General features: G+C 43.0%; 1 protein-coding gene across 2 annotated transcripts in view; it reads left to right on the forward strand.

The window, feature by feature from the left end:
- hmcn1 (hemicentin 1) overlaps positions 1-17,854 on the forward strand; it is a 99,151-nt gene that overhangs the window by 32,373 nt on the left and 48,924 nt on the right. For both annotated transcript variants that reach the window (XM_053686941.1, XM_053686946.1), the window contains exons 11-23: positions 1-270; positions 4,485-4,626; positions 4,728-4,855; positions 5,178-5,291; positions 5,386-5,544; positions 5,872-6,066; positions 7,390-7,485; positions 10,106-10,233; positions 10,328-10,472; positions 11,126-11,238; positions 13,440-13,599; positions 14,610-14,784; positions 15,500-15,627. In XM_053686941.1, the coding sequence (XP_053542916.1) occupies positions 1-270; positions 4,485-4,626; positions 4,728-4,855; positions 5,178-5,291; positions 5,386-5,544; positions 5,872-6,066; positions 7,390-7,485; positions 10,106-10,233; positions 10,328-10,472; positions 11,126-11,238; positions 13,440-13,599; positions 14,610-14,784; positions 15,500-15,627 (1,953 nt within the window). The remainder of the gene's footprint in view (positions 271-4,484; positions 4,627-4,727; positions 4,856-5,177; positions 5,292-5,385; positions 5,545-5,871; positions 6,067-7,389; positions 7,486-10,105; positions 10,234-10,327; positions 10,473-11,125; positions 11,239-13,439; positions 13,600-14,609; positions 14,785-15,499; positions 15,628-17,854) is intronic.

The following is a 17,854-nucleotide window of genomic DNA, read 5'->3' on the forward strand; positions in this document are numbered from 1 at the left end:
AGCCTCCACCGGACATCGCCGTGCCTTTCAACGTGACGGCGTCACCAGGCTCCGTCGCGACGCTGACCTGCGTGGTGACCAGCACCGTGCGCTTTAACCTGACCTGGCAGCGTGGCGGCGTGGATGTCCGACTGGGCGCGCGTTCTCGGCTCACCTCCAACCTCTCGCTGGAGATCCAGCGTGTAACGACGGACGACGCTGGTTGGTACGGCTGCGTCGCCGCCAACGAGGGCGGCGTATCAGCCTCCCGCGTCTACCTCAGCGTGCAGTGTGAGTATGCCTGCGCTCACCATCCATTCTTCACGTTGTACAGGCTGCCATCGTTCTAATGTTTCTCCAGTCGTAAAATGACCAGAGAGCTAAGGGACTCGACACGCGTCTCTAACCAGCCACAGACGCAGTAACTTGGCAGATGATTAGCGAGCTGATCACATGCCAAGTTACTGCCGCTCTGGCATCTGAAGGCGTGTGCGCAGTGCTCGAATTTCCTCGCGGACGTTTAAGACGCGGTAAGATTTATACTGCAGGAATTGATACTTCTGGCAGGAGAGAACTGTCAGCTCTTCTCGAGCACCAGATTCATTTTCAGCGCTGCTCCAATATTTCACTCTAATAGCCAGGAAGTGTGAAAATGACTTACAGCCTAACCGGATCACCACAGTACGAGATCCGCTGCTCTTTCCATTCATGCGGCATAGTGTGATTTTTTCATTTCATGTTCTTGTCATGGTTATAAACGTATTAACTTATTCTAAACAGATGTACAGGCTGTACTAGAACTTAAAATTCCATAATACTTCTTATATCATGACTAAATCGTTGCTGTAAAAGGTTGCCGCAATCCCGCTAACGTTTACGCGTTTTGCCGAGGAAATACGCATTTTAACACGAATCTGGAGCGATCGACAGTCGCAGAGCACCCTGGAAGCCCCGCCCCCTTCCTCTACCTCACATTAGTAATCTGTCTTCTGAGCGCCCTCGCTTCCTGTCACGGTAAACGGAGAATGTTTCGAGTTGAACTGAAATCTATTAACATGTACTTCACTTGAGTTAGCATAATACCAGGACCTAATTTTCAGATAAAAAAAAAACAGTAGTTAAAAATGATCCGTTTCCAACACGTTACTTGGTCTCGGTCACAACTTTATTATCTTGCCAGGTTATAGGATCTTGTTGTCATGGCAACATGTTATGTTTTTTTTTTTTTTATTAAGTAGGGATGTCGTCAGCGGCGCCCGGCGCAGGCGTTTCACAAATAATTAGAATGCACCAAAATGACATCGTATAGAACATTTATCCTTTTATGAAAAGAACGTGTCCTCATATAACATCGGAGTTTGTTATGCTTAGATTTTTGTGAGTCAAGTGTTTAAAGAAAGACGTCGTAACATTATTCATGTTTGCATCTTATAAACTAAAGCTGTTTCCTCTGACTTTCCCCGCCCAATATATCTGTTCCCTTTGTCTTTCATTTTAGTCCAAACTCAAGTTCTCCAAGTGTAGCTTCTCTCAACAAACAGCTGTCACACACTGTGTGTGTGTGTGTGGAGTGCGTAATAACCACCTGTTGGGACCCCTGTGTTGTCCTAGTCATTATGAGCTCTTTGAAGTGGGACTGCTGACATAGTGAGGCCCGGACAGGTCAAAGACAACTGCCCAGAGTTCTTTCCAGTTCATCACCCGCTTACACACATACACAGATTCTCCCTCCCCCAAACACACACACAGTATGCACTACTCCGCTGTGTGTTCTGGTCTATCTCTACTGTAACTCCTTGCCCTATTGTTACTCCATGGATTGTCTCCACGAACCTCCAGAACCATTTAAATCCAGCTATCGGTTTATTAACTATTCATTTACAGTGAAATACCTGAAATAACGGACACTCTAACGCACCCTACTGTCAGATCCGTTCATATCAGAAATCGTCTCCGAGGTCCGAGGAAGACGTGAAAGGTGTGTGAACGTGTAAGCTAGCCGCAGGCCGGTCGAGGAGGTGATGTTAGAGCGCGAGGAGGCGGGCTGAGCTGTTAAACGTCCGCCCGAGGGAATCCAAAGTCTATTAGAGTGAGCGTTAGTGACTAAGACTCAGGATAATTACAGCTTTATAGCCAGGCACAGAACAGCCTCTCAACAGCAAAGTATGACTGTTGGGCCACATCCGACCGTGCTAAACACGACCGCTCAACAGCCACATGGATAGGATGATGTTTACAGGCAGAATTAGCAGCGGGCTGTGTACTGGTATATGTGAGACGCCGAAGAGGTAATAAGACAAGCGGTGTGTGTTTGCCGTGATGCGGAATCGCTGCAGGTATAAAACCCTGGGACGTCTGTTTTAAGTCGGTTTTATGCTTGGTATCACTTAAAAATGCTGGAAGTGGAACCCCGTCCGTGCGTGTACATTTCGGGATCATGAATGGTTATTCGATTAGCGTTGCAGCATCCAGGCAGGAGAAGCGAAAACCACTTATTCGGGGGTTTTGTTTTTATTATCAGAAATCAAAGCTGCAGAATTTCAAAGCGAATTCTGTTTTTCTTTTGCTTCTTTGTAAATCAAAAACTAAACAGGAAAACAGGTTCAGTTTTTCTGAAACTTGTGGGTGTCCCTGATAGGGCCATGAATCAGTAGGGCTTAAATCAACCCACCCGTGGTGCTTGCTATCAGCTAGCTTTGAACTGATTGTTCAGTACGTTTACACGGACAACAATAATCCGATATGAACCCGATCAAGACGATACTCTGATTAAGAAACCAGCATGTAAACAGCGATTATTGATGACCTTAATCCGACTAAAGTCACACTCGAAGTATCGAATTAAGACGTGTGGAGTTTTCCTGTTTTAGTCGCGTTACAGACACGTACACACCTTAATCACACTATTAACGTCGTGTGGGAGTTTTCACCGCATTTTGTGACAGGACGCGTACACACACGGCAGCGCTCGACCGTTTAACGGTAAACGAGAGCACGGCTGCGTCCCGAACCGCATACTTGCCTACTATATAGTAGGCGAAATACATGTATTTTAGCTACTATGTACGCGGTTCGGGACGCAGCCCACGGCTTCAAGCAGTCGTCTATCTGCATGTACAGCATGACAAACAATTAACTGCACTCGAAGCGTTCGTAAAATTAAAAATAAAACCACCCAAAACTGTATACGGTCCCATAACGAAGACCAACTGTATGTCGATACGTGAGATTCTGGAGGGGACGTCGGACGGCGTGACACGGTGACGTAATGACGCGGGCTGTTAATCGCTCTATGTCTTATAACACGTAAAACGGGAACATGAAAAGAATATTCTAAAAGCGACTCATGTAAACACCTTAATCAGAATATTATCTTATTCAGAATAAGGTCAACAATTGGATGATCGCTGTCCATGTAAACGTAGTCAGTGACACAGTGAGAAGATGAACACCCGCGATAACGGGAACAAATGCTCCACGCATTCAGTGTAACTATAAATGAATTGAAAAACTTTACATGTCATTCTTTAATAAATAAACGTTGTGGTATAAGGAGAATAAGCCACATGTCCTTTTATTTCAGTCCTTAGATAAATCGCATTCGGCTACCACACGGAAAACAGAGTGTCTGTAGGTCTGTCCAATCTCAAACTAGAATGAATAGCTAAGAAGACCTTTAGCTGTGTAGCTAATTCTTTGTGATGCTGTACGTTTGTAAAAGACTGAGTAGCTTTAAGAGCTTGTCAGAACAGAAAAATAACATCATGATGTATACCATTATCGTCAAAATAATAATAAAAAAAATTTATATATATTTTGGATGTATCATCCAGCACTAGTCCTTTTTTTTGGAGTCTTTTTTGAATGCAGTGCTAGCAGGGAGTAAATCAAAATAATCTCTGAATGTGCTCCAATCTCCAACTCCACTGCCAGTATATTTGCAGAGTTTTGGAGAGTATACCCCCGATGTCGGCCAGGATTTGGTTTGCTTGGGTCTGAAGCATCCTTCCATATTTTCCCAGCCTCTCCTGAATCTACCGTATTTATATTCCAGTCTTTCAGAGCGAGTCGTGCCAGTTGTGGTCGTTCTCCGCCGAGGTGCAAATCCATGCCTCAGCCTGGGCCTGGGAAGCGGAACAGAGAGAGTCTGTAAATCACGAACGTGCCAGAGGAAAACCGAAGCACAAAGTCAGAGAGATGGGCCTCTGAAGGACTTCTTGGCAGTTGTGAAAGAAAGAACAATGAACGCACACCCTTGTGGAACGAGCTACACGACATGAAACCGAATCAGGAGGGTCTGGAATCAATACTCCTGCTTTTCCGAGAGGGAATATGAAGGGAACACTCGCAGTTATAAAGTCGAATCTCTGGAAAGAGTGTTTTTGTGTGTTATTGTACATGTGTATAGGGTTTTTTTTTTTTTTTTTTTTTTTTTTGTGAATGTGGTGTGTATATAAATAACTCAAATTCAGTTACACTTAACGGACGCATGTTTGTGTCGGCAGCCCGGCCGATAGTGACGGTGAACCCACAGAACCAGACGTTTAGTACGGGAGACGAGGTGCGGCTTAAGTGCTCGGCTAAAGGCTATCCTGCACCTACAGTAGTGTGGACCCACAATGACATGTTCATTACAGGCTCCAGTAGGTAAGTAGCTTGGCAAACATTACGCAACACTGAGCGTTTCTCCAGACTTTCTCTGCTTTCGGATGTTAACATGCTTGCGTGTCGCTCTCTTGTCTCTCCAGGCACAGGATGATCCCAGATGGTACGCTAGTCATCAGGAACACCGTGCAGAAGGACGCAGGGGTGTATGGCTGCCTGGCCAGCAGTGTAGCCGGGACAGATTCAAAGGCCGCTCTCCTCACCTACATCGGTCAGTAACGTTTGAGACGCATGGTTCGTGTGAATCAGTATCGAGGACATGAGGACAAAAGCATGCAGGAAAGGGACTGGAGGAGTGAATAAAATTGCATTAGTTATTCTTGAGTGGAATGTACTGTAGGTCTTGGTGATGGTTTATTTAACCTCGTGATTAATCGTCATAACCTGATTTTTAGAGGCGTCACACGACTGACTAGAATAACTATTCCGACTATTTCAATAATAATAATAATAATAATAATAATAATAATAATAAATAAATAAAATAATAATGAATAACCTGGTTAACTCGTTTCCTCTTCCTGAATCTCAAGAGTCTCCCCGGGTGACGGTACCGAAGAGCAGGTTACTGGTTGGCTTAGGACAGACTGCTGTCATGGAGTGTACAGTAACAGGAATTCCACAGCCAGAGGTCTTGTGGTACAAAGGTGAGGCGATACCTCTGCTCCTACGGTCAAATCTGCTGAACATAAATGTTTGTGCTAGCTTCAATCTGTTCCATAACACACACTTAACCTGCAGGTGACAAGCAGGTGAAGACGTCGCTGTTTGTGAGTATGGATTCGACCGGGGGCACTTTGAGCATTCAGCAGATCGAAGCGGCCGATACTGGAGATTACATCTGCGTGGCGGTGAACCTGGCAGGCACCGCACAGGCCAAGATCAGACTGGACGTGGGCGGTACGCAAACTACTGAGCTGTCATGTTAGCTTTTCAGTTATTTCATTCGGAGTGTGCGTGCGTGTGAGACTAGTTATGATCTGCAGTTTGTTATTCTTAATGCCACTCGTAAATTCTTAATGGAAGCGGTAACGAAACTTCGTAGAAACCAAGCGTTTGGTTTAGTGGATCTGAAGAATTTACAGCATTATTTTGAAAAAAACAGTTTTAAGACATTGACACATCCATATCTGACTACAGGACGCTGAATATTAGCTGAATTCAGCTTACACCTTTAATCTCTCTCTCTCTCTCTCTCTCTCTCTCTATCTCTCTCTCTCTCTGTAGCCACTCCTCAGTTCACGAGGCAGCCCTCCAACGTGGCTGCGGACATCGGCTCTAACGTCACCCTGTCTTGCCAGGCCCAGGGCCACCCAGAACCACGCATCACCTGGAGACGAGCAGACAACGCCGCCCTTTTCTCCCGTCGCCATGGCCACAGCTCCGTCACTCAAATGAGGGATGGAGACCTGCAGATAACTAGTGAATATCTCCCTAGGACTTAAGACTAGGACCACACATTACCTAACCCAAACTGAACACACCAAGCTCCCACGAAAACACGTCTCAGCAAAATAGTTTTCGGCAAATTCACAATGACCTGCATAAATATTTGCCCCCGCCAAAATTTTCAACATTTTGTAGTGTAACAACCTGGAATGATTATAGCCCATGTTATTGAAGGGGGGATAAAGTTGTGGAAAAGTAACAGTCAGGGTTATTACGCAAACTATATTTATTTTCCCTCCATTTTACTATTATGGGCTATTTTGTAGCCTCAATTAAGTAATCTCAATTAAGTCCATTTCAGTTCCAGGTTGTTTAAGGGGGCGGGGGTGTACAAATACTTACGCTACTTCTCAGTTTTTCCCCCAATTATACTATTTAACGTTTTTGTCAACGGCTATCGACAATAATTGTGTACACATGTTTGAAAATGTCGTTTTTTCCCATGTGAACAGCGTTTAAAAAAAAAAAAAAATCCTTATTTGAACCTGCTCCCACGAGCACCATTAGATGGCGCTAGTATTTGGATCTGTCTTTAGCTGTGAATGTGTCCGAATTGTTATGTGTAGGCCTGAGGAAAGACAGTGCAAGTAAGCATTTATTTGTGCTCCTGACAGTAAAGTGACTTGACTGAAGAGTAACCTCAAGCACAAAGAGGAAATTGAGCGCAGTCACAACAAACGGAAAACCGTAACAGGATCACGTCGTGACGTTAACAGGTTTTCCCGTCCACATGAAAACACCGACGAAGGTTTACAAATTTGTCCACCTTGGATGGTGATTTCGAAAAGCTTTATTTACAGTGACCAAAAAGTTTGGTCCGGATACCAAAATGCGGAGAAAAAGCTACATCGTATCCGTATTTTTGACCAGTATATACAACCAGACTGCAGCTTTAAGAGTGAAAAAAAAAAAAAAAAAAATCTAAAAATGTTTTATAGACTGGGACTCAGGTCTACCAAGATTTGCTTAGAAGGCGAAAACCTTGAATCTCTGCCTCTTATATACTTATTTTTCTTGACACCCCCCCCCCCCCCCCCCCCCCCCCCCAGTAATCTGCAAACCCAGACCAGCCTGTAAATCATGATTGTAAATCACAGCTGTAATTGGGGTAAATGTTGTGGAATGTAACCCTGGCGTTAAATGATTTGCAAGCGCGAGATAAATTCATACTCGGAGTACTGAGTTGCTTTGGGCTAAGCTCCTGACACTGACCCAGTTATTTAGACCCATTATTTAGTCTCAGTTCCTCTGGTGCAGCTTCCTGAATAACCTGGCTCTGATGATGTTGTTTTATAGACCTTTGGGTTGAAGATGGCACCACTTATGTGTGTGAAGCTCAAAACCAGTTTGGCAAAATCCAGACCAAAGTCAGAGTCACCGTCACAGGACTGGGTAAGAAATCTTACTTTTCTCTCTCTCTCTCTAATTGCTGAAATATTTACTATATATTTTATTCTGAATCCTGTTTTTACAACGAAACGTAACCCTTCAAGCTTAATGCACGCCGAATTCCTGTCTGGAAAGCCTCATTGAAATATATAATATTTCAGACTTTCCATGCAGTTCTCCCTACACTCCCAGCTATCAAAGCAAAGGCACTGACTGATGATAAAAAAAAATGAAATAAAAGAAAAACGCTCGGACCTGTGTGACTTCCGTTGGAACCTTAAAGTGCGTTTAAGCATTTTTTTGTGAGATAAGCGGCAGAACAACAGCCTCAGATAACCTTCTTTATCACACAGTCCTTGATTAGAGTACTCCGACAGTTAGTCATTTTAATTGGTTAGATTGATATTTTACTCATATTCAGCTACAATAAGCTGTGTGTGTGTGTGTGTGTGTGTGTGTGTGTAAAACCCATACGGATCTCCTAAGTTCAAGTACCGTGTATGTGATTAGGAGAACGTCTTTGCTTGTGTGTGCGCTTAGGAATGCATAAGAATGAATGGAATGTAGAAAAAAAAAAATTTTATTGATCAAAGAGCTGGAGGAACAGCAATGACTCCCAGTGCAGCCTTTTTAAAAAATTCTTTCTGGAAGATGAGTTCCCATCCCACAGGCCTGCTGGACTTCAAAGTTAGTGTTCAGCAGATGAGCTGGCCCATGCAGGAAAAAAAAATCAAATCCGCACGCCTAATATGAAGAATATAATGTTCTATCTATCTATCTATCTATCTATATCTCTATCTCTCTCTCTCTCTCTCTCTCTCTATATATATATATATATATATATATATATATATATATATATATATATATATATATATATATATATATAAATAAATATAAAAATGCAAGAACTAGCAGAGGCTAGTTCTGCAAGTGTGGATATATGTGAATAATTTTGTGTGTTTGGTCTAACAATAATTGTGCCAAATGTAGGCTAAAGGTCATAAAATTAAGTGCTCCCATTACTCTGAGTTGTCCCATAATTCCCTGCTTTGCCCCACCGGCCCAGTCATGCATACGTTTTTATACATCCTCTGGGTTAACCATGGAAACATAACAGGGTGTTTCTGTGTTTTCACTAAATATATCGCCCTGCTTGCGTATACAAACTGCAGCTTACGGCAAAAACTAAACGCACATTAAAAAAATAACAGAAGAGCTGCCCATCTGTGGCCAAGCGAGCAGAACCGGGTGTGCTCTCAGGGTAGAGGAATGAGTGACATCATCAGCTTTATACTCTCTCTGTGCTGTGAATCATAAAGACACTAGCCAATCACAGGTGTCTGAGATTATGTATGCAGAAGAGGGCAGATAGCGCTTTCCTCCTCCTCCTGGTACCTGTCGTACTTGCACACTATGGTGTATGTGTACATTACCACTGCATTTACATCAAAAATGTTTTTTTTTTTTTTAATGAATTTTTATTCTTGAATTAGTTGCCATACGGCAGCAACGTGCAGTGGTGGAAAGTATCGTATAGTCAAAAATAACACAAAATGTATGACGTTACAATTCCTATTATGGCATTTTCCAGACTGAAAAGTTGAGGTTTGTTTGCCGCTTTGTAAGCAGGTACAAGTTCTATCTTCTAGAAAGGAATTGCAGCTGTAAAAAGGATGTGGATGGATTTACTCACTCAAAATACATGCAAAAATTAAGATCCGAACATGTTTTGGGTGAAGAGTCTTTCTCTAAGAGAAGTATTGTTTCGCTGAAATTCTTAATTATTTCTCTTTTAAACATAAAATTTAGAAAATAAGGTGCAAGATGTTTGAAATGACGACAGTTTTATTTTCTTTGAATGTGGAAAAAATGTAAATATACTATTAGAGAAGCCGAGTGTTCATTTTTAAAATTGTTTTAAAGGGGTTTTTTTTTTTTTTTTTTTTTTTTTTTTTTTTTTGTAGGCCTGTTTCAATTCATGAACGCACGTACTACAGTTCCATTATCGTATGTTGTTACATTTTACCATTTAACCGAGTACTCAAAATATATAAACGTGTTTAAATGGCAAACAAATCAATGTTAACTCCTCAGATGGTGTTTAATGTTTTTTTTTCCTTTCCGAAGCAGTTTTGCCTAAATATCGAAAAATGAATCGTATGAATCATTTTGAGAGCGCTCCGCTGATGACCTTCACCATGCCATGTGATTGCAGAAAAGGACGTGCAGACCAGACAGCACATCCTGGTCATGTGACATGGCTTTTTAAAAAATATTTTTTGCATATGTCAAGGCGAAAAGACCTCTTTTTCCAGTTACATAGGAAAAGAGTCGTTTTTTTTTATTATTGTTTATCAAAAAATTGGCGACCGATTCATTGTTGCCAAACGGCAACACGATACATTAAAGGATTTTAAGGACAGTGTGAGAAGTGATAAAGTTTGATGTGAGTGTACGGTCACTTTAGTGTATGAGTGATGTATGTACTTTTGTCTGGACACCACTAAGCCATCTGTCAGAGCACTACGGGTCAGCGGCGTGACCGATGTTTGCCAGACAGCTCCATAAAATCAGTGTATTATGTAACTGTCTGAGTGGTGCTGTGTGTGTGTGTGTGTAGTTACTCCAGTGATAGCACTGAGTCCCGCAGAGGTCAGTGTAATAGAAGAGCAGCAGGTCACTTTACCGTGTGTGCTGCTTGCTGGAAACCCGCTGCCTGTGAGACACTGGCTCCACGAGAACACCCTGGTGAGGTTCAGCCGTATATCCACCGTTTATTAGAGCTCCTAATGCTGCTTCTTGTATTGCTAGATGGGTATGTCTGCAATGCCTCTGTGCACAGGTGAGCTCGGGACCGTACGCGAGTATCCGGCGTGATGGCAGTCTGCATATAGAGAGAGTCAGTGTGCAGGATGAAGGACAGTATACATGCGTGGCTGAAAATGTGGCAGGAGCTAGCAACCGCACCACCACCGTCCACGTATACGGTAAGATGGGACTCACCGGCTACTTTATAATAAACACACTACTGTTAATGCTGGGTAAGTAGCCATTGGATACACACACACAGGCTGCGGCATTCAAACAATCCTTGATTAGATTTAAAGGACCCAAGAAAACACTCCCCAGACTGTTCCTGCACCAGCCTGAACTGCTGACACGAATCAGGTTGGGTCCATGGGTTCATGCTAAATTCTATGATCCATCTTTATGCCCCAGCAGAAATTGAGATTTATCAGAGTAGGCAGTGTGTTATCCCTTTTCGGTCAGTCTGTGCACACTAGATCGTCAGATTGCATTCCGAGATGCTTTTCTGCTCACCGTGGTTATTCGAGTTACCGTAGCCTCGCTGTCGGCTGCCAAATCAACAAGGCATTTCCACCAATAGAACTGCTACTCATTGGATGTTTTGTTTTTGTTTGTTTTTCATGCCGTGTTTTGCAAAACTCTAGGGACCCGTGTACGGGACTCTTGACCTGTATCTGCTTGATTTTATGCATTATGCGGCTGCCACATGATTGGCTGATTGGATAACCGCAAGAATGATCACAGTAAAGCATGATTAACCTGTTAAGCCATTTCTTCTTGTGTGTGTGTGTGTGTGTGTGTGTGTGTGTGTGTGTGTGTGTTTCTGCTCCAGTGATGCCCACTATTCAACATGGCCCTCAAGTGTTCAGTACCATAGAGGGAACTCCCATTTCTTTGCCCTGTCGTACCCATGGAATACCCAAACCAGACATCACATGGGCTAAGGTATAACTTTCTCCATCTTTGTTTTCCTCTCAGATTTCTGTTCTCAGCTGACAGAAGTAGAACCCAAGGAGATCTTCTTTTGTTCGTAGCTCATCCGCCTCAAGGTTTGACCAGTTGTGCATCCTGAGATGTTTTACTGTGCATCACGGTTGTAACGAGGGGTTCTTTGATTTTATCGTAGCCTTCCTGTCGGCTCAAACCAGTCTGGGCATTCTGTCTGAGTTCAGATGTCTGCTGAATCGAGCCCTTGGTGTGAATGAGCTTTTTACACCTGAACTTTTCACCCACGAAACCCAAACAAATTAGTTTTGAAATGTTTCCCTTGATTTCTTCAAATTCTATTCATGTTCAAGTTGACGTTATTAACACGTGTTACACAGTACATATTCAAATGGCCCGTCGAGTCAAGTTTAGGCTTTTAACTATTATAACTAAAGAAATATTATGCCAACAATAGTAGTTGTTGGTGAACAGTAGTATCGTTAAAAAGGAATAATTCGTGGCTCTCTGTAAAATAAAAACGGACAAAATAGCGAGTTTAGTGTTGACTCGGACCCAAACGGTACAGAGACTCAGTACTCCAGTCTCAGCGCACCTCCATTCAGGTTATGTACGAGGGGACGTTGTCATCGTTTTTTTTTTTTTTTTTTTTGTGGAAATTTATTTCTAACGCATATTTTAAAGTCTTCCAGTTTGCGCAACGAGTATCTGTGACTTGGCGCTGTGAACTTAGGTCGAGTCCAGAGAGCGGCATAGGAAAGTTCTGTTAAAGCCACATCTGGACACGTGTGCCTCATAATTTATTTCTTTATTTTTTATTTTTTTACCTCAATGGACTTTCAAGACCAGCACGGGTCAAGTCGAGTAGGAATGCTCGAGGAAGGGTGAATCGAGGAAATCTGCTACTGAAACACACTTTATATCTGCTTGCACTTAGACAAAGCGTACAATGTACAGTATGTGATGTTTAGATATACTGATCATAGGAGGTACGCTACTCTTTTTTTTTTTCTTCTTCTTTTTATTTTTTTTATTTTTTAAATATAAGCTTTGCAGAAAGCCTTTTTTTCTTCCTCTGTCAGTACGATGAGTGCTGTTTTGAAGCTCGCAAGGCAAAGTCGCCAGGTCTCTGCAAAATCCCCACCCCAAGTATATCTCAACAAAACATATCAAAAGACCAGATACTTGCCCAAGAAGGTCAGACTTTGTATAAAGAAGGCACGGTTCTCTTCTTCTCTTTTTTTTCCCCTCAGATTTCGCATTCACAGTAGTGTGCAGTAGTAATACGTGGGTATTATCCACTCCGTAATTCCCCTTTCCCCTCTTCTGGACAAGTCAAATGTACTGTACACTGCCAAAAAAAAAAGATGTCTTAGCAAGTGGAAATATCTTAAGTATGGGCACATGTATCTAATATTTCTTATGAAATGATTATAAGTCAAACATAAGATAATTTATCCTGTTTTAGTTTAAAGATACGTTTACTCAGACTATAAATTGCCAAGTTTTATTGGCAGACATTTAGCTTTCCATCTGCCAATGGGACAAAACTAGTTCAAGCTTAAAATGTGTAAAGTCTACGAATAGGTTGAATAATCTTAGATATGTTGATGTGTTGATGTATTTTTTATATATATATATATAATATATGATGTATTGTCTTATAACAGGAAATATTAGATATATCTAGTGTCCTGGCAACCTGCTCACAGGACACAAAGACAGCGTTAATTAACTTGATACAAATCTGAGGATAGGAGAACCGTCGTCTGGAGAAGGAGGTTTAGCTTTTATTTAATTGAAGCCACTTGAAGCAGATAAGCAAGGGCTTTGTGGAGAACGTGAAGGTAAACGCCACGTATGTTTGATGAGTGTCGGAGACAGTAGACGGATCACGCGCGAGATCTTTTCTCTGCTTGTAGAATAAACATATAAAGCAATGCTTCTGCTTTTCCATTGACTGCTTGGGCAGTTTGCTTGAAATGGCCGTCTCTTTTTAATCTTTAGGTTAGTCTAGGGTGCCTGTCTTTTTAATGAATGTGATGGTAGTGTCAGCCAGAAGCCGAGTCTTCATCACTCCGATCTAATGTAAATAAAAAATTTTAAAAAACAGTCTCTGTAGGATTTGGAAAACAAACGTGGAGCGAATTATTCTTGTGGTTACTGTCCAAATCCTGTTGGACGCTACTGTGTTGTCACAGCATGGAGAGCCGCTGGATCTGAGCAGCGGCGCGTTCTCTCTGGAGGAGGACGGCAGTCTGCACATCGCGTCCCCAGGGGGGAACGAATCCGGAGAGTTTGTGTGTACAGCCACCAATGCAGCTGGATACAGCTCCAGAAAGGTCCAACTCACTGTCTACGGTTAGAGCCTTGACTCATATCTGTCTCTGTGTGTTCTCTCAGTCTCTCTCTGTCTGTCTCTCTCTCTGTCTGTCTCTCTGCCTCGCTCTCTCTCTGTCTCTCACTCTCTTTCACTCTCTCTCTCTCTGTCTCTCTCTCTCTCTGTCTCTGTCTGTCTCTCTCTCTGTGTGTGTCTGTCTGTCTCTCTCTGTCTGTCTATCTGTCTCTCTCTCTCTTTTGCCCCCCCACGATAAACCAATAGGCGTGAATCTGGACTGATTTGTAACCAGTCTAGAGGTGCCTCTGTGTGTTCTCTCTCTGTCTCTCTCTCTCTCTCTTTGTTTCTCTCTCTCTCTCTCTCTCTCTCTCTCTCGCTGTCTGTCTCTCTTTCTCTCTGTCTGTCTCTGTCTCTGTCTCTCTGTCTCTCTCTTTCTCTCTGTCTCTCTCTGACTGTGTGTCTCTCTGTCTCTGTCTGTCTATCTCTCTCTGTCTGTCTGTGTCTCTCTCTCTCTCTCTCTCTCTCTCTCTCTCTCTCTCTCTCTCTCTCTCTCTCTCTTCTACCCCCCCACAATAAACCAATAGGTGTGAATCTGGACTGATTGTAACCGGTCTAGAGGTGTTTTGAACTGTCCGATCCGAACCGACAACCTCGAAGCCCTGATTAAGGGAATTTGGCCTCGAGACAGAAAGTCATGGATAACCAATTAATAGTTCTTAAACACTCAGGTGGCTTAAAAAAGAAGAAAGTGTTAATGGGAACATGCCTCGTTTGCTGTTTATTCACGAGAATGTCTAAGGGTGTCAATAATTGTGACATTAAGTCATTTTTTTTTTTTATCTTAACCTTCAATTAAAGGTTAGATTTCGCCTGTTCAGAGAGCGATGAGACCATTGTTCCAGTGCAAAAAATATATGCATCACTAAACATTTTTTAGCGTGGCAGGGGGGTTGTAGTAGAGTAGATGGGTCTACTTTCTTCTTTGTCCTTGTGTTTGGTTTTGTCGTCACTTTGTGTGTGCGTGTGTGCTCAGTGAGACCCAGGCTGAGTGGTGGTGGAGATGGAGAGCGGTCTGGATCAACAGAGCCGTTAGACATGTCGGTGACGGTGGGCGATGATGTCACTCTCCCCTGTGATGTGCAGAGCGTCCCACCCCCCATCATCACCTGGGCCAAAGACAAGCAGCTCATCTCCCCTTATTCCCCCAGGTAAACATGTACACACTTGCACATCTGTACATACGCCACCCACATAGGGAGGGCCTTGGGGGGGACGACACGTCAGTTTCTTTTCTCTCGATGTTAACAAGACAAAAAGCTTATCATGTTTGTCAATGAGAAACCAGAAAAGAGTACGTTCCTCCGGCCTGAAGACTTTCCTGTGGTGGAAAACGTACAGCTGACACTGGAGACTCCTTCCATTAAAAAAAAAAAAAAAAGTTAAACATATCCTCACAGGAAATTCTTCACAGATAATGAATCAACACCTGAAACAGAATCAAGCATTCAGTGGTGCGATGTGTTATGAGTGTGACCGTGTTGTTGCTTCAGGGCCTTTTCTTTTCTTTTCTTTTTCCTTTGTTGAACCGCCACATCAAGTAATTTATTATTCAACGTGGAAACATACACACCTTGTTCAAGTTTTACAACAAATTGTACACCGATTTTGTTCGGCATTCCTAAAAGTCACAACCTGAATTATGGATTAAAATGCCACGCCGATCGATTTCTCCATCTTTCAGTTTAGAGCACGTATATATGGAATTTTTGGAAGATTGACAGAATTTCTCATAGACTTTTTATTTTTTTTTTAAATAGGGGTGTTGTAGGCAGTGTATGCGAGGTTAGCATGGCTCTGTGTCTACAATGATGTGTTTGCCCCACTCTGTGCATTAACTGCTAGCACCCCCTGTCTGTCTGACAGACACACTCAGCTGCCCTCAGGCTCAATGAAGATCACAGAGACACGCGTGACAGACAGCGCCACATACCTATGTGTGGCCACCAACATCGCCGGCAACTTCAGCCAAGCCATCAGACTCCGCGTCTACGGTAAGACCCGCAACGGCGTCATTTATCAGATGGTAACTTCTTACACGAGTATCGACATCGCTTCACTACACGTGATCAGAATCCTCATGATGGTTTCTCTGAATTGCATGCATAATAATATCGTTAGCAAAATATCACACATTTATCAGAATCATATCGCAGTCCTAGCTCCTAAAATAAACAAACTGTACTTAATTTAACAGTATTTAATTTAAAAAAACATCTTCAGCTGGCTGGTTGAGTGTCCGGAGATGCTTTTCTGCTCACCGTGGTTGTAAAGAGTGCTTATTTGAGTTACCGTAGCCTTTCTAGCCATTCTCTTCTGATCTCTCGCCAACAAGGTACGAGAGATCAGACGGAACTGATACACTGGATGTTTGTTTGTTTGTTTGTTTGTTTGTCGCACCATTCTGTGTACACTCTAGAGATCTCAGGAGATCAGCAGTTTCTGAAATACTCAAACCAGCAACCATGACACGATCGAAGATACCGAGATCGCATTTTCCCCCAGTTTGTTTGATCTGAAGATTAACTAAAGGTCATGACCTGCACCTGCTCCCTGGGTCTTGGCTTGAACGAGAAGCTGCTAACAAGGGCGACTTGTATTAGCCAATCCATTAAGCACTGAGGCGTTTGAACCTCAGCATACTCTTAGCAGCTTGGCTTAGAACTGGCTTTCCGAACAGCTGTGCGTCACAAATCCACCCCTCTTAATATAAAACCCACACTGCCTCTGTAAGAGCAGTAGCATGAGGTAACGCCACAAAAGCATCACTTTGTTGGAGAGATCTTTAGAGACGATTAGGTTTCTGGATTTGTTTTGGCTTGGTCTTCTGCAGTAATTGGTTGCAGCTGGGTCTTTTGAGCGAAGACCCGAGAGTGACTAAAGAACGGACAAATAGATACTCAAATATACAGGGAAGCACATTACCACGTTGTTTTGTAGTTTTAGTTGACATGAACAAACCTACTACACCCTGGTTGCACCCCTTTTTAAGGGTGCTGTATCACGTCCAAAGGTAAGCAGCATAAGACATCAATGAGACCGATGAAATTCTGATCAGCCCCAAATGAACATCAGCTCATCGCGACCGCATCCTGCTGGGATAGCCGCGGTCTATAAGGAGCTGACGGAACATCTGCGGAATCTTATTGTTGAACGCTACAGATCAAGAGGAAAGAATATCGAGGGCGTTGGACGCAGCACGGAGCACTGTGAAGACTGCCATGGATACGTGGAGAAAATGTTGCACCACAGGGACGTCGACCATCCAAAGACACGGGAGGTTACCATGTGACCTATAGCAACGTTTATATATATATATAAAAAAAAAAAATGAGTCAATAAATAAAAGCTACTAGAATTTCTGGTAGGTAGTGGTCACTCCTTGCCACTAGGGAGCTATGGGGAAAGGTGGCAAGAAGGAAGCAGAATGAGACATATGTTTGGTATAAAGACAGCACGGAGCATTCAAAGAACACCATACCTTACTGTGAAGCATGGTGATGGTGGCATCTTGCTTTGGGGCTGCTTCTTTTCTGTTGTATTACGGATAGATAGGATAATGACTAGCTCCAAATATGATAATGGGTCTTTATTGATCACATATACATTACAGCACAGTGAAACGCTTTTCTTCGCATACCCCAGCACGTCAGGAAGTTGGGGTCAGAGCGCAGGGTCAGACATGATACAGCGCCCCCTGGAGCAGAGAGGGTTAAGGGCCTTGCTCAAGGGCCCAACAGTGGCAGCTTGGCAGTGCTGGGGCTTGAACCCCCGACCTTCGGATCAGTAAAAAAAATATCATTCTGTATTGTTTATAAAAACTGGATAATTTTTTTTGACTACTCATCAAATGTTTTTGCTTGAATCTGATCGGTTTTAAGGTCACATTAATGACGGAAGACCGTCGGCCATGAGATTATCTTAATTTCTGTCTTCATATGACCTCACCAAAGCCTGCGATTTCAATAAGCGCGTGTGAACGTTTTATATCCACCGTGCACGCACTTCCTCACGCACACGAATACCTTGATAAATCACATCACACGCACGGAAATGTGCGTCCGTGCGGAGTTCGCGCAGAACCGTGTTTACGCACGCTTGATAAACGAGGCCCCCGGCGACGCCTGTTAACCTCCTCGCAGCAGAAGATATAAAACATAAAAGATCCGTTGTCCATCGCAGAACCCGATTCAAGCGGTCAGATACAGGTAACAGCTGACT

This window comes from Ictalurus punctatus, chromosome 2 (genome assembly GCF_001660625.3).
Source record: "Ictalurus punctatus breed USDA103 chromosome 2, Coco_2.0, whole genome shotgun sequence".
Lineage (NCBI taxonomy): Eukaryota > Metazoa > Chordata > Actinopteri > Siluriformes > Ictaluridae > Ictalurus > Ictalurus punctatus.